At 44.6% G+C, this 17,591-nt stretch overlaps 1 protein-coding gene and 1 pseudogene across 2 annotated transcripts in view; one reads left to right on the top strand and one right to left on the bottom strand.

Moving 5' to 3' along the window:
* The window catches only part of IFI35 (interferon induced protein 35), a 41,597-nt gene extending 28,028 nt beyond the window's left edge, over positions 1-13,569 (bottom strand). Inside the window, exons 1-3 of one of the 2 annotated variants that reach the window (XM_069953088.1) lie at positions 13,475-13,569; positions 9,684-9,732; positions 882-950 (exon numbers count right to left, since the gene is read on the bottom strand). In XM_069953088.1, the coding sequence (XP_069809189.1) occupies positions 882-950; positions 9,684-9,704 (90 nt within the window). In that variant the 5' untranslated portion in view covers positions 9,705-9,732; positions 13,475-13,569. Of the gene's footprint in view, positions 1-881; positions 951-9,683; positions 9,733-10,196; positions 10,218-13,474 lie in introns of those variants that run through there. The other variant, XM_069953089.1, reaches the window with a different exon arrangement.
* LOC138772585 (catenin alpha-1 pseudogene) overlaps positions 1-17,591 on the top strand; it is a 719,716-nt pseudogene that overhangs the window by 9,487 nt on the left and 692,638 nt on the right.

Raw genomic sequence — 17,591 nt, 5'->3', positions numbered from 1 at the left:
AAGGATAATCGTTAGTTACGATCGTTACTATGAACGTTTACTCCTTCTGATCTCAGCAAAACAATGGACAATTACACTGAACGATTAGTAAACAAATGCAGAACTTGAGCAAACGAATGTGGAATTACAGCAGACAATTAGCGATAGTTTTAGGTTCAGATCTAAGGGCCCTATTACACGGGACGAAAAATCGTGCGAAAAATCCTTAGCGTTCGAATTTAAATGATAATCGTTCTGTGTAATTGCAGGCAATGATCGAAAAAAAAATCGCTATCGAATTATCGTTAATCGTTCGCTGTTATTCCACATTCGTTCGCTCATCGTTCAGTGTAATTGCACATAGCCCATTGTTTTGCTGGGATCAGAAGGAATAAACGATTGTATCTAACGATTATCGTTCTGTGTAGTATGGTGAACGATTTCAGGTTAACGATAAACAATTTTGTTTGCTATCGTTAATCGTTAAAAATCGCTCCATGTACTAGGACCCTAAATCAACGACATACGAACAATTTTTCGAACGTTGACTGCAATTACTAAGAACGATTATCGTTTAAATTTGAGCGATTTAACGATTTTTCGCACGATAATCATTCCGTGTAATAGGGCCCTAAGTGTCAGAACTATGGACGTGTGAAGAATATGTTCATAGTGATGAGCGCAACTCGAATGATCGTTCTGCATTTAAATTCGGGTGGCTGAAGAAGTTGGATGCAGCCCTAGGAAGTCCAGGAAAATATGGATATGGCCTACAGCAGCTATCCAACCTTTTTCAGCCTCCGGAATTCAAATAGAGAACGATACGTGTGCATGCTCAAGTTGCGCTCATGTCTAAATACCATATAATCAGACACCTGAATAAGGAACAGAACGCTACATACCTTGTATTTCTCAATCTCCTTTTTTAAGAACTCTATTTCTTTCTCTTCTTCATCTTGTCCATACAGTCCCTATAATGAAGGAGACAGCTCTGTCAGATAGAGTTTTGAAACTCAGTTCCATTGAAGGAAATGTAGATTAATTGCAAACTGCACCTGAACAGGAGACAAGAGAGGGGGAAAAGTGGCCATGTTTTTGTAGCGCTGGATAACCCCTTTAATTGCAAACCGCACCTGAACAGGAGACAAAAGTCGTGTTGTCTCTGAAAGAAAGTGGCCATGTTTTTGTAGCACTGGATAACCCCTTTAAGCAATTTGGCAGCTATTCACTTTGCACCATTAGTAATGTGGAGCTCTTTGGCCTAGTGCACCCAGAGGAAAACGCTAACTTTCGTTTATACATCACATATCTGCTCAATGCCGACATGAGGCCAAAAGCACGCAGAACTAACAGGGAAGGTGGCCAATTTGGAGCAGAAATACGGTCTCATTAAGTTCGATTGAATGTTACCTTGCAGATTTCCCCTCAAGAATTAAAAGGGTTATCCAGCGCTACAAAAACATGGCCACTTTTCCCCCTACTGTTGTCTCCAGTTCAGGTGCGGTTTGCAATTAAGCTCCATTTACTTCAATGGAACTGGATTTTAAAACCCTACCCAAACTGCAGACAACAGTAGGGGGAAAGTGGGCATGTTTTTGTAGTGCTGGATAACCCCTTTAATTCTTGAGGGGAAATCTGCAAGGTAACATTCAATTGAACTCAATGTGACCGTATTTCTCTCCGGCGAAATTTTTTCTTTCAAATCAACTGGATTTAGAAAACTATAAAGATTTGTATTTACTTATATTTAAAAATCCTCAGTCTTCTGGTACAGCTGCTTTATGCCCTGCAGGAAGTGGTGTATTCTTTCCAGTCTGACACAGTGCTCTCTGCTGCCACCTCTGTCCATGTCAGGAACTATCCAGAGCAGGAGAGGTTTTCTATGGGGATTTGCTTTTGGTCTGGACAGTTCCTGATATGGACAGAGATGGCAGCAGAGAGGAGTAAAACAGGTAAAATACACCACTTCCTGCAGGACATACAACAGCTGATAAGTACTGGAAGACTGATGACTTTTAAATATAAATAATTTACAAAACCATCTAATTTTCTAAAACCAGTTGATCTGAAAGAAATTTTTTTTGCTGGAATACCCCTTTAACATGTCTATTTTTCCAGCAGAATCTGAATCCATCAGTAACATATGTGGAAATTACTTAGTGTGAACATATTTGTGGAAATCCTACCAAAATCAGTGTGGATTGTGCCTGAAATTACTAGGTGTGAACATACGCTTAAAGCACACCCGCTTTTGGATTAGCTGTGAGATAATCTGTTCGAGTCTACAATGGACACAATGGGGATATTTACCAAACATGTTGTAAAGTAAAACTGGCTCAGTTCTTTCGGTAAAGGGCGGAATCAGCCGGTGCATAGAATGGAGTCTATGACACGGGTGGAGACCCAACCGGCCGCGAGCTGTGGAATCCGCAACAGGTTTTCTGTAACAATTCCGTAGTGTGCAGCTGCTTCTCTTCTCGTGCTCAGGCCAGGTCGTGGGGAGGAGACGCTGTCACATGGGAGCTGCTGCCTCTGGGATGGATAGTTAGCACGGGGCGCCCCCTTGCTGTCAGCGCCCCGTGCCATAGCCTGCCCTGCCCGGTGCTAAAAGCGGCCCTGGATGATCTCATACTATTTGGGACCTATTGCTTTCCTTTTGGATTGCTGTTACATAAAGCTAATATTATCTCTTACATTATAAAAAGCATTTATCAGATAATATTGTATTGTATCTAGGCCTTATGTCTAACATAGTTGCCCAGTCATTTGGATCAGCACTGTGAAGTGTATATTTCCCCAGCATGGCACCTACCGCCTGCAGCTTCCCCTGTGATAACAGCGGACCACCAAGTAATTCACAGCCCCTTGCTTGCCCTAATGGTGCTTTTACACAGAGAGATTTATCTGACAGATCTTTGAAGCCAAAGCCAGGAACAGACTATAAACAGGGAACAGGTCATAAATCAAAGACTGGGAATTCTCCTAATTTCAAATCCATTCCTGGTTTTGGCTTCCAAAATCTGTCAGATAAATCTTTGTGTGTAAACGCACCATAATGCTAAGTTTACACGAGTCGATTATTGGCCCGATCGTACGATAAACAATTTCGAAGTAACGATTTTTTTTTTTATAAAGATCAGCATTTAGATGGAACGATATATCGTACAGAAAATTCGTTTTGCGATCGCTTAAGCCTATCTCACACATAGGTAAAATCAGTGAATGACTGTTTACTCGGAACGATCGGCGACTTTTTTGCGAACGACGATTTAAGAACATGTTAAAAGATCAAAATGAACGATTTATCGATCGTTTGCCGCGTTTACACGTACGATTATCGTCCGAATTCGATCTTAATCGCGAAAATTCGCCCGATAAATCGCTCAGTGTAAACTTAGCATAAGCAGTTGCCTAGTGGTCGTCTGCAGTAACCGACATTCAGGATGCCATTCTGAGATCTCCCGGGACTGGATCCATTTTTTCTGGGAAGCCAGAGCACTTTAAAAGCAGCACTTATGTTTGCACTAAACCAATTGAGGGCCGAGCTGTCAGTTGAGTAATGGTGCGTTTACACAGACAGATTTATCTGACAGATCTTTGAAGCCAAAACCAGGAACAGACCATAAACAGGGATCAGGTCATAAAGGAAAGACTGGGATCTATCCTCTTTTCAAATCCATTCCTGGCTTTGGCTTCCAAAATCTGTCAGATAAATCTTTCTGTGTAAACGCACTATAAGTCTACTCATGTGGATTTAGGACAAATTTATTTTTAACAATGCTTTAGATATCATATGGTGCATATAATATACAGACAACAGTGCGCTATCTTAGTTGGAGATAAGCAAATCTCGAGCACGACTAGGTCTGTCTGAAACTGAGCTTGCGACATTTGATTACCGGTGGCTGAAGAAGTCGGACGCAGTTCTAGGGAGTCCCGGAAAACATGGATACAGCCATAGACGGCATCTATGTTTTCCAGGACTCCCTAGGGCTGTATCCAACGTCTTTAGCCACCAGTAATCAAATGCTGCACGCTCGGGTTCAGACAGACCAAAGCGGCTCCAGATTCGCTCATCCCTAATCTTTGTATAACTCAAGATATTCTCTAATACTCATTGGGGCTACTTCTTTACACGTAGGACTGATCCAGTAAGTTGCAGATAATGCTTACCGTATTGCAAGGTTTTCTGTGCTAGGTCTGAACATCAGGTACAGTTTATAATGTATAAATTATTAATTATCACTATAAATGGTTACTTTTATGCTGATTATAGTGCATTTCCCAGGGTGACTGATGAGGCAGGGTATAGGCATTAAAGTGACTCTCTACCCAAAATCTGAACCCCCCAAACAGCTTGTACCTAAGATCTGTCCTGGGGTCCGTTCGGCAGGTGATGCAGTTAATGTCATAAAAAACAACTTTTAAACTGGAAGCCCCGTGCCCTTTGACCGTGGCTTACATTGTGTATGCATTAGGCTGGCAAACCTCTCTGTCCCTCCTTCCCGCTGTCCTCATTAGTAGGAATGCCCCAGGCAGATCGTCAGCACGGCACATGGGCTGGATCGTTAAGTAAGGCACCTGTGTAGTTTTGACTGCAGAGGAATATGAAAAATGGTGAAGAGTGTGGGGAGGAGGGACGGAGAGGTTGTGCTACCCTAATACATACACAATCTAGGCCACTCCCATAGGGTACGGGGCTGCCAGTTTAAAAGTAGTTTTTTTATGACAATAACTGCATCACCTGCCGAACGGACCCAGGACAGATCTTGGATTAAAAGTAGCTATCCGAAGGTACAAGTGGTTTGGGGGGGGGGGTCAGATTGTGGGTACAGAGTCGCTTTGAGCTGGGGCAACAAAACTAGAAGACAGAGTAGACGACAGCTGTGTCTGGCTCACTACGCTGATTCCTGTACCAGCTGCTTCACCTATGTGACCTCTAACCCCCTTCCTCAGGCAGGGAGCCCATTCATGGCTCTAGATAAGTCGGGTTTCAAGCATAGATTCAGTCTGGCAGAGACTTGCTGTGTGCCATTTGGGGAAATCTGCACCATTTGAAGCAAGCTTGACATAGTTGGAGGACAGGTGTTAAAGAGGTTATCCAGCGAAAAATCTTTTTCTTTCAAATCAACTGGTTTTAGAAAGTTATATAGATTTGTAATTTACTTCTATTTAAAAATCTCCAGTCTTCCTGTACTTATCAGCAGCTGTATGTGCTGCATTAAGTGGTGCATTCTTTCCAGTCTGACACAGTGCTCTCTGCTGCCACCGCTGTCCATGTCAGGAACTGTCAAGAGCAGCAGCAAATCCCCATAGAGAACCTCTGCTGCTCTGGACAGTTCCTGACATGGACAGAAGTGGCAGCAGAGAACACTGTCAGGGTACGTTCACACTTACCGAATCCGCAGCTGATTTTATGCAGCTGATTTTCCGCAGCGGATCCACAGCAGATTTCATTTAAATAACTGAACACAGCATCAAAACTGCACCATCAAATCTGCTGCGGATCTGCTGTGTATCTGCTGCGGATCGTGTAGCTGTGAACGCACCCTTAGACTGGAAAGAAAACACCACTTCCTGCAAGACATACAGCTGCTGATAAGTACGGGAAGACTGGTGATTTTTAAATAGAAGTAAATTACAAATCTATATAACTTTCTAAAACCAGTTGATTTGAAAGAAAAAGATTTTTCTCTGGATACACCCTTTAATGGGGACAATCTCTGTACAGCGCTGCAGTGTATGTTGGTGTTATATAAGCAATGGGAAACAGAATAAAGACCAACATTTTCACACTATGCAATATGGATTAAAGTCGAACCAATCTGCAGCACGCTCAGGTCCATCCAAACCGGAGCGTGGGGCATCTGATTACTTGCGGCTGAAGAAGTCAGATGCGGCCCTAAGGCTGCCTGGAAAACATGGCCTATAGCTGTATCCATTTAGGGCTGCATCCGGCTTCTTCAGCCATCAAATGCCGCATGCTCGGGTTCAAACGGACCAGAGCATGTTCGAGATTCGCTCATTGCATTTTGCATCCAGCTGCAGGTCCAATGGCCCTGCATGACGCTGTATAAGTGCAGCCATATGACGCTTGTCTGGCCTTAGGTGATTATTTATTTAAGAGCTCAAGCTATGAACAGGCTAAAATGGAATAACACAGGATCTCTAGTAAATCTACCTAAGTACTTAAACCAAATAAGATTACAACAACTCTAATTTACATCCTGCTTACTGCAAAGTGTTGATGTGTTATGTAGACAGCAATGCCCTGGAGCTCACCCCCTGCTCATGGGCATCCAGGGCTTTGCTTCTCTGACAATTGGTTTCACCTCCTCCCCCCGTCCCAGGATAAATGCTAATATGTCTCTAAAGCAGCACAGATACTACATGCCGTAGTTCCTGCAGGCTCAGAAAGTACCAGCTCCCTGGGGTGGTCTGTTCTGTCGTCACCTCAAGCTATCTAGCACCATCTATGAGTCACACCCAAAGTATAATCTTCACCCAAAGGGATCACCGGTTGCTTCATAAAATTGTGAAGTCAATAAAACCTATTGTGCAATGAAAAGTTTTGATCTATCAGTTCCTGGTAGTCTTATATATCTTAGAGGCCCTATTACACCAAGAGATTATCGGCCATTACGGACAATGATCGCTTGGTGTAATATGTACTCAGCCAACATGCACGATGTCAGCTGATCATTGTCTTTCAGCACGTCGAAAGAAAACAATGCCGATATCGGCAGTCTGCTGGCTGTTGCTCCGTGTAATAGCAGACCGCCGCTATCTCCTATGGGCAACTCCCCGTGGTCTCCCCACTAGAGATGAGCGAACCTGCCGGATTCCTGGTTCTGGAACGCCTAGAAAACTGGGATACAGCCTATGCCATAGGCTGTATCCCAGTTTTCTAGGCGTTCCTTACGCTGTATCCACCCGCTGCACGGAGGCGGCAGACAGCGGGAGTCAGATGCTGAGATTTCTGGTTCGTACGGTTCGCTCATCTCTACTCCCCACTTGCTGTCGGTGGGTGTATTAGCACCAACAGCGAGCTAGGAAGAAGAAGTAAGCGAGCGCTGACCTGACAGGTTGGTGCTCACTTTCTCCTTTAGGGTAGTATCTCACACACCATATCGCAGCAGATTTGATCTAAATAACTGAACACAGCATCAAATCTGCACCATCAACTCTGCTGTGGATCCTGTACGTGTGAATGCACCCTTAATATGTAATAGGGCCTATTTATGATTCCAGACTAATAGCTATATGTACTAGCCTCAGCTGTGTGAGAAGCAGTAGATCAGGTATATGGCTATGTTCACACACAATATTTCCATCAGTCTTTTTTTTTTTTTTTAAGGATTGGGTTGAAAAAAATAGAAACTGTGCAAAAATTTCAATTATAATTTTGCCCTGTCAGTTCCACTCTTTGTTTTGGTTGAAAAAAAAGACTTACGGAAAAACTAGGTGTAAACATAGCCTATGACTGTAAAGCCCCTGTTAAACAGGACGACTCGGCTGATAGTTGTCCTGTGTAAAAGTGACAGCGATCAGCAGAGGAGCGGGAAGATGCCTCGCATCTTTTGTGCAGCTTCAAAATTATCGCTATCGGCTGCACATTGCCCTGTGTAAACAGAGGATGTGCAACCAATAGCAATATATTTAAATGGCCACACTAACGATACAGTCATTGTTTGTGCAGCCTGGTCACACAATAGATCGTGCCTTCTGAAGATAAGCCAATCTTGCTGATCGTCGCTCGCTTTCACCCTTGCATGGCTCCATTTTGGGGCCGTGTAAAAGGGCCCTAAGAAGCCACCCATAGACTCTAAACCGTGTGCAGGGGCATAGTAAATACGTCAAAAAATAATTCAATCCATGTTCCATGGATATTCTGTTGTGGATATTCACCCTAAGGCTAGCACCATGACCAGTGTCACACTCCGTCAGTTCCATCTCAGAAAGTTTTCTTAAGACTGGTCGGTTGCGATTTCTGGTGCCCCTGGGTCGTCGTGTGACCCAATTTACTTGCCTCATCTGTAATGCAGCACAATTGCTCTACATGGTGCATCACTGAGATCTTTGGTCGCAGCCAAAATTGCTGTGTAGCCCTAGTCTTAGGGGGCGTTCACACGCTTCCCAGATACGGACAGTATGCTATGGAACGGAGGTCAGAGCTCATTCATTATGATGCTGTGAGCTTTAGGCTGCGTTCACACGTAATGGATCCGCAGCGGGTTTCTCGCTGCAAATTCACAGCGATACCCGCTGCGGATCCCTGCCCAGTACACCCTATGGGCAGGCAAACTCGCAGCATGATGCACATTTCACTGCGAGTTTGTCCACAGCCTGCCCTGTTAACCCCCCGGCTGCCGGAGCGCATACATCACCTGGTCCCCACTCCAGATTGCTTTGGGGCTCCCGGCACGTCTCGCTCGGAGCAGCGCACTGATTGGCCGAGCGAGACGTGCCGGAAGCCCCGAAGCGGGGACCAGGTGATGTATAGGCTCCGGCAGCCGGGGTGTTAACAGGGCGGGCTGCGGACAAAGTCGAGTTTTGTCTGCCCATAGGGTGTACTGGGCGGGGATCCGCAGCGGGTCTTGCTGCGAATTTGCAGCGTGAAACCCGCTGCGGATCTGTTACGTGTAAACGCAGCCTTATGGTGCGTTCACACCTACAGGATCTGCAGCTGATTTTCTGCAGCAGATTTCATTTAAATAACTAAACACAGCATCAAATCTGCTGCAGATCCTGTAGGTGTGAACGCACCCTTAGGGTAGCTTTACACATATCGCATCGCAGTGGATTTTCTGCTGCGGATCCGCAGCAGCTTTGACTAAATGAGTGAACACAGCATCAAATCTGCACCATCAAATCTGCTGCGGATACGAAGCAGATTAGACAGTGCGGATTTAATGCTGTGTTCATTAATTTAGTCAAATCTGGTGCGGATCTGCTGTGGATCCGCAGCAGAAAATCTGCTGCGATACGCTACGTGTGAAGCTACCCTAAAACTGATAAAATCTTTGTGCTACTGACATAGCGTCAGTACAGTAGCGCAGAGATTTAACCTGTTTCAGAGCCGATGATGCTCGGGGTTCTGAATTCTGGTCCGTATTTACAGATGGTACACAGAACATGTGAATGCCCCATTAGAAGTACTGGTTCTATAACCGAATACAATAAAGACACCATACGGAGTTACACAGGGTACATGATATGCCGTACAGGACGACCAACCTGTGATCTGTTCACCTAGTTGTGGTGCCGTGTAGCGGTCATTGTCGTGATGCTGTACCTGTGTGGTGGTGTTGCCCCAGTACTTGGTAGTAGAAGTGTTGGCACATTACTGGGTGGCTCCCCCTGTGGGCGCTGTTATTGCAGTGTTAATGGTTGCCGCACAGCGCTACACCTATTAGGTCGCTAATAACAGCGCTATAGTGTGAACCTTGGGTGAGATTGGTTAAAGCCTGTGCAGTTGCCCATAGCAACCAACCAGATTGCCGCTTCCATTTTTGAAAAGGCCTCTAAGAAAACGAAAGCTGAAATCTGTTTGGTTGCTATGGGCAACTGCCCTGTGCACAGGGTTTGATAAATCTCCCCCTTGTGTTCGTTTCTGGGCAATAGATGTACATTTATTTGACAGATCATCGGTTATGATATAGGCATTTGGAATCACATAAAAATGTTGTAAATGTCTCAGTTACCTCATATTTTTCGGACTCCATCTTGGTTTTCTTAAAGTGACAGCTATTTCTGTAATCACATAATCATAGATCAGTTTAGTAAAAAAATGTATTAAAAAAAAAGCGATAACCTCCCCCATGATGCTGCAGATATATACACATAGGATTGCATGTGTATACACATTTATTATACGCAGGGATAGGGAACCTTCGGTCCTCCAGCTGTTGCAAAACTACAACTCCCAACATGCCTGGACAGTCTTCGGCTATCCAGGCATGATGGGAATTGTAGTTTAGCAATAGCTGGAGGTCCAAAGGTTCCCCATCCCTGTATTATAGAATAGAGAAGCAGCTGCCAGATACCTCTAGAAGTGCTTATTGATCACAATGATCAAGAATACTAAGACCTGATATATCCTAGCTGTTTCCCCAGCAGTTGAGTTCCCCCTACACATTATATAGTCAGCAAATGCCAATGAAGGCCGTGGGATCAGCTGACATTTATCAGCCTGAGTCATTCTTCCATTAACCTACAATGTTTGTCAGATGTTTGTTCCTGGGAAACAATAGGGCCCTACATAGCTCTATTGTTACATGGCAGATAGGCTGCTGCGCTCATGCCAGGGCCCTGCAGGGGAAACAAGCTTTAAAGGGTGCTATACTGTATCCGGAATCGGAGGTTTGGGAACAGACCATGGCTGGGGGCTACTGTTATTGAAAAGAGATTAGGGGGGATATTTACTAAGCTAGTTAGTGGAAAAAGCAAAAGAAGCGTGCTTACATAGGCTTAAGGCTATGTTCACACAATGTATTTTTTATGACAAGAACGTCCGTTGCTTGCAATTATAACAACATAATGTATTGAACAACGGCTGTTGTTTGGTATGGCCGTGGAAATAATACAAATACATTGTGTAAACATAGCCTGAAGTGATGAAATAGTAATTATTCAAAAATATTACTATGAAACCCCAGATGGACGGTCCTCAAAGCCTGAAATAGTACAACTGGTGGTCCCTATTAACTCAGCACACACATGCTTTACCCACAGCCGATTACCCTGTTGGCTCACAGGACACCAGTTCCCTGAAACTTCAGCGAGGGATAGATGTTTTTAAACCGCCAGTCCACCGAACATAATCCACCATTCAGCCACAATGAGACCAGTAAGGGAGTCCAAAACCAGTTGGTTCCTCTACTGCCCCTGCAGTAACCATTAAATGCCACCCAACTTTCAAGGATCCTCCACCGCCAAGCTGCCGAGACAAAGCCGAAAGCAGAAAAGATCCCCATAGCTGAACCCCCCAAGAACATAATATAAGGGCAGATGGGCGGGAGATTCCTCTGCCAGTAACCAGGAAAAAGGTACCAAAAGCCCCCCCCCATTGCCACCAATTATATACCCTTAGGCTGGGTTCACACTACGTATATTTCAGTCATTATTGTGGTCCTCATATTGCAACCAAAACCAGGAGTGGATTAAAAACACAGAAAGGCTCTGTTCACACAATGTTGTAATTGAGTGGATGGCCGTCATTTAATGGCAAATATTTGCTGTTGTTTTAAAACAACGGCTGTTATATTAAAATAATGGCCGTTATTTACTGTTATATGGCGGCCATCCACTGTATGAACAGATCCTTCCTGTGTTTTTAATCCACTCCTGGTTTTGGTTGCAATATGAGGACCACAATACTGACTGAAATATACGTAGTGTGAACACAGCCGTGCGATTACACAGACAGATTTATCTGACAGATTGTTGAAGCCAAAACCAGAAACAGACTATAAACAGAGAACAGGTCATAAAGAAAAGACTGAGATTTCTCCTCTTTTCAAATCCATTCCTGGCTTTGTCTTCCAAAATTGGTCAGATAAATCTCTCTGTGTAAACGCACCATAACCCCCACCAATCAATCGTCCCCTGACCTTACATTAACAACCTTCCCCCATTTTCCACTCCCTACCTAGACGTTAACCCTCTCTATTGTTACCTGTCTGGGCCCCTGCCACCAAACCCAGTCATGGAGACCTCCGCATAGGGCGCTTTGCCCCTCTTTTGTACGGCCTGACTCACATGATGGCTGTCACCTTCCCTTTGTACAGGAAAGCATTCATTGTTTTTGATGGAGAGTAGAGATGAGCATGACTTGAGCATGCTTCGTTTGACTTGTGATTACCAGTGGCTGAAGAAGTTGGATGCAGCCCTAGGGAGTCCTGGATACATAGCCTATAGCCTATGGCTGTATCCATGTATTCCTGGACTCCCTAGGGCTGCATCAAACTTCTTCAGCCACCGGTAACAAAATTCCAAACGATTCCACTCAAGCATGCTCATCTCTGGTGACGAGAAGTGGGTAAGCCGCTGCCAAAATCCTCTGTTAGTGGCTTATCTCCTTGAGAACAAAATAGACCTAATTCTTTTCTTTCATAAGAGCATGTTAGGAACAGTATCTTAAAATGTACCGTTAGCTTTAAAAAAAAAAATTCTGATATAGCGGCATAAATTTTGATTGTCAGAGTTGCAGGTCCTGAGACCCCCAAATGAATAAGAAGCAGCGATCATCTGAGAACTGTGCCATTAGTTTCTGTTCATCATCGCTCTACTCTGCTGCTTGTAGAGTGTGGTAGGGATTCACAGAAACCTCTTACATGCCACTATGACTATTGCCACTATTTCAAGCGGAATACACGTTAAATTAAGCACGGATTTCGTAGGAAGTTCCTTGTCTATTGCTCAGTGTGAACATACCCTGAGTGTGGCTCCTTAGTAAATTTATCATATTCCACCAGGCATTGTGCTTACTGATGGATTCCTGTTCAAAGTGAATGTACATTCGCTTTAACATGACCCACGGTTAGATCGGCGGCGGCGGCACGGTTCCCGTGTACGGCGCCATTCTATCCACAGGTATCCACAGGTACCAGGCTGGGGCTGAAGGACTGGAGGCGAACCTGGGAGGAGTCGCCCGCCCCTCTATGATGCGACTCCATTAATTCTAACGGAGCCACGTCATAGAGGGGCGGGGGATTCCTCCCACTGGGGACGGCCCAGCCCGATACCCGTGGATAGAATGTCGTACACGAGAATCGGGCTGTGGTTCAAAAAATGGACCACGGCACCGATCTATCCGTGGGTCATGTTAAAGGAAATGTACCTGACGGTACATTGGCTTTAAGCATGCAGTGATAGGCCACATGAATGCCATCTGGGTCAATCTCTGCTGCCACTTCTCCTTGCTGATCAACAATCACAAAGACATTATATAGAACTACTGGTAGATCCTGATCCCTTTCCCTTATCCCACATATATGTAGCGTGCCAGTACGTCTGTCTGTCACCTGTCCAAAGAAAACCCTGTCAGGTGTCACACTCTGGGATATAGGTTACGCCACTACTGGCCACCGTGACAAGTGCCCCAGCGAAAACACCAGAGCCCCCCTGCTGTTTGTCATCTCAGCACCCCGGGCCATGGCACATACAGGTCATAGCTAGGTGTGACGGCTGGGGTGGAGCATCTCAGAACATTCCTTCTATACAATGAGTTTTGCATAAACAGCGATCTCCAATCTGTGGCTCTCCAGCTGTTACTAAACTACAACTCAAAGCATGCTGGGAGTTATAGTTTTGCAAAAGCTAGAGAGCCACATGTTGGAAACTAATGCAGTAGTCCATAGTATTTAGTAAGGAAACCTATGAGTGATGTATCAGTGGATATGTGAGGGTGCCCTGGCAGCAGATGGCACCATTTATAGCCTATGTATTGTGTGATCTAGCTATAATTAAGGATTAAATAGTGACGTTTCCTTACCTCCCCTCGACCGGCTCTGCTCACTCCTTATGTTGGTGACATCTGCACTTGTCTGCCTTTCACTTTCATTTCTCATACCAGGAAACTCTTCGCTTATAGTAACAAGAAAAAAAAAACGTGGTGTGGAAAGTCTAACCGTCACTGGTTTGCTTTACATAAAAAGGCCACAATATAAGTTTAGGGTATATTCACATGAAGCAGATTTGTTGCAGAAATTCATGAAACTGTCCTATTCATCTCAATGAGGTTTACAGGAACCCATGTGCTTACTGCTGAAACAACCCCACCCAGCTGAATAGCACCGATTGTCTGTTACAGAATCATTGGGGGGGGGGTTCTCCTCTGTGGACAACTGGGGATCAATGACAATAAGCTGATCAAAATGTGAATATCTTTATTGAGCTTATACCTAATATATTAATACTGACCAAAAAAGACACGTTACAAATAGTTATGCACTGCTTGTGATTATATATATATATATATATATATATATATATATATATATATATATATATATATATATATATAAATATGACGTATACACTGGTTCTACTATGACAGAGCACACCGGAAATTAACTAGAAAGCCACCCACACACATACACCCTACTTTACCTCCTAGGATACAAGTTGTGTCACTGGGTGTTGCCCGTGTTCTGGCTTTATGTTGCACAGTGACATCTGCTGTCTAAACTGGGAACTACAGGTCATTTGATGGAACAACAATATAAAACTTTTTTTTATTTTTTTGCTTCCAGACAAGATATTTAAAGGGGTATTTGGCTCATGCTGTCCATGGGGAAAACAGCGCCAGACGGGTATCGGGGAAAAGCTGGATTCAATCCTGGGAAACTGGGAGAAGTTTCCCTGGATTTTTCCCAGTATCCTGGAAGGAGTGGAAGAGAGCTGAGCAGCGCTGACAGGAAGGCAGCTTGATGAACGGAGTGCTGATCAAATGAAGCGCTTTGCTTCGTTTAGATGAGCGATTTGCTTAGTGGAATACCCCTTTAATACTATTGAAACATAAAGAGCATGTTCATGCTGTCTGGTGTTCACCGTTTATATCTTTGGGTGTTGGGCTTTCCTTTTTCTAAAAAAGGGCAAACTGGGATAAAAAAAAAAACATGATAAAGGCAGTACAGTGATACCTTGGTTTAAGAGTAACTTGGATTAAGAGCGTATTGCAAGAAGAGCTTAGTCTTTTTTAAATTATAACTTGGTTTAAGAGCGCTGTGTACTGGGTGGGAGCAGGAGTGGGGGAGGGGCATGGTCTGCATAGCAGGGTCTACAGCCCTGTACTCTGACTCAGGAAGTCTCCCTCACCTTCCAAATCAGAGCAGATCCACTTCAGACATCAGGGGACAGGACTGTGGAGGGAATCTCTTCATAACTGATACCCCTCTCTCCCCGGACAGAGAGCGCTGCATGTATGTGCCCACATCTGTCCTGCACATTCCTCCATGCTCCCTGCAGTCTCTGTCAGCCCTTGTATTTCCCATCCTCTCCATTCCTGCTATAATGTGCCTGCACTCACACTCAGCTATACACACTGCTGCTATAATGTGCCTGCACTCACACTCAGCTATACACACTGCTGCTATAATGTGCCTGCACTCACACTCAGCTATACACACTGCTGCTATAATGTGCCTGCACTTACACTCAGCTGTATATAAAGTTTCTGTCACTGTCGTCCTGCACAGCTCTGTGATTCTCCATTCCTGATTGGTCCATGCTGAACACACCCCCATCGCTATTGCAGTCATGTGATCACACAGACCTTGGACAGCAAACCCCAGCAAGACCCTGACTTCAAACCCCCATCCACTTCTGAGGCCATCCCAAAAGTAATAACTGCTGCAGCCAGTGACTGACCAAGTGGACACCAAGAAAGTGATGACCAGAGAGGACAGTGCAGGATGGCAGCCATGGGCTACTAAAAAGGGACTGCCAGAGGAAGGTCTATAGCCAAAACTACAGCAAGGAAGGGGTTGACTAACAATTATACCTTTATTCACATGTACTACATCCACCGCGGAAGGAAATCTGCTGCTACCAAGAAAATCATCAAATCCAAAACCACTGCTGATTTTTTGCAGTCTAGTAGTAACTAAATCCATGGTGGATTTTCGGCAGCCTTAGCACATCTGAATGAATGTACCCTAGTATGCTAAGGATTCCCCAGTACAGGGATGGGAACCTTCGGCCCTCCAGCTGTTGCAAAACTGCAATTCCCATCATGCCTGGGCAGTGGAAGCTTGGACTGTCCAATTCCCATCCCTGCCCCAGTGCCTACCAGGCAGGCCTGATCAGCGCATACTCACAAAAAGCTGGATTTGCTTACAGACCTTCAAATCAATGAAGGTACAATTGTTGTAGTAGGGTCAACCCACTAGCTGGTGCTGCCATCACTGCACCTGCACCACCCAAATTTAAAAATAGAGTATGGGGGTGCATTACCGTGGTCAAGGACAGTTTATAATCAGAAACAGTTGGGGATGTCAAGGTCTGATGGGAATTGTATATTTGCAAAAGCTGAAGGGCCACAAATTTGACGCCTGTGGTCTACAGTATTGACGATGTCTGTGCTGCTGCATTAGCCCGATACAATACACGGGAGCTAAGAGGCATCCTACATGACTCTGAGGCATAGCATAGGCATTCAGTTCCAGCACCAGATAGGTGTTAGCGATCATGAAGCAGCTCCATTTGTCGGTGCCCGACACCACTTTTAAAGGGTTTATCCAGCGCTACAAAAACATGGCCACTTTTCCCCCTACTGTTGTCTCCAGTTCAGGTGCAGTTTGTAATTAAGCTCCATTTACTTTAATGGAACTGAGTTTCAAAACCCTAACCAAACTGGAGACGACAGTAGGGAGAAAGTGGCCATGTTTTTGTAGCGCTGGATAACCCCTTTAAGGGAAGCATCTTTGTTATAAGGCTATGATCACATTTGCATTGGAACTTCAGTTTCAATACATTTAGGGGCATTTACAGTTGGTCCCCAGACAAATATTTGATAACTACACATCATGACCGACACATCTTTTAGAATTTTTTTCCAAAGGATTTTCTATTCTTTATGTCCACATCTCAATAGGTGGCCATTCCCACCAATGATTTTAACTTCTGGAGACATTAAAGTGATAGTCATCCCCCTTCCCTACTCCTGCTTCACTTAATTTCATTGGTTAACAGTGTCACCTAGGAAGTAGGCTTCACTGGCCAGGCCCCCAGCTAGGAGAAGGGCCCAACTGCTGTGAAGCCCCCCGCCTAGGTGACCCTGTCCTGCCGAGCAGCTGTACAGTCGCCAAAGATTTTTGCCACTCCCAGCATCAAATAGGATAAAAAAAAAAGTAACCTTTATTATACAAATACACTACAATAGCGTAAAGTAAAAAATAGGGTTCAACGCCCACCACATATATAAAGACATGGCTTCTAATAGGTGATATATATCTGGCCCTATTCTAATATACTCTGTCTGTCACGGCACTTTAGTCACTCTTATAAAGGCCAATCCCACAATCAGCTCTATATCATACTTGGAAGTAGGAACCAAAAGGTGACAATACTAATATAAGCAAGTTTCTATCAATGGAGTGACACAGCGTATGGGCTGCACATTTAACCAGGGCCAGTCACAAATGCCAAGTGTGTCCAAATTAGACTGAATACAGAGCAATGCTATGGGACTGATGGCTGAGCCTATCTTTGTGCCCTGAGTTCAATGTGGGGATTACACCCATGAACCCTGTATATCTAGGGCTTACCTATATAATTTTCCCTAATTTAAAGTGGTTATCCAACATAAAACTAAACTTGTCAGTAACATTGTGGGGGGGGTCTAACCTCCATGCCCCTGGCTCCTTTGTTTAGAATATAGCCACAGGTACGGCGCGTGATCCGCCGCTCTATTCATTCTCCATGGAGCAGCCAGAGAGCAAACTCTTAGTGGCCTCTCTGCCTGTCAAACATCCTTGCAGAGTGCCTGCTCCCCACCCAGATGACTAGTTATGCTAATTACCAGAGATGAGTCAGACGTCCATAGAGAATGACTGGAGTAGTATGGATCTCTGCTAACTAGCATAACACGCAGAACTTCTGACAGTGAT

The sequence above is a fragment of the Dendropsophus ebraccatus genome, chromosome 14 (genome assembly GCF_027789765.1).
Source record: "Dendropsophus ebraccatus isolate aDenEbr1 chromosome 14, aDenEbr1.pat, whole genome shotgun sequence".
Classification (NCBI taxonomy): domain Eukaryota; kingdom Metazoa; phylum Chordata; class Amphibia; order Anura; family Hylidae; genus Dendropsophus; species Dendropsophus ebraccatus.
Note: the sequence above shows the minus strand (reverse complement) of the source record. Positions and strands in the feature narration are given on the sequence as shown.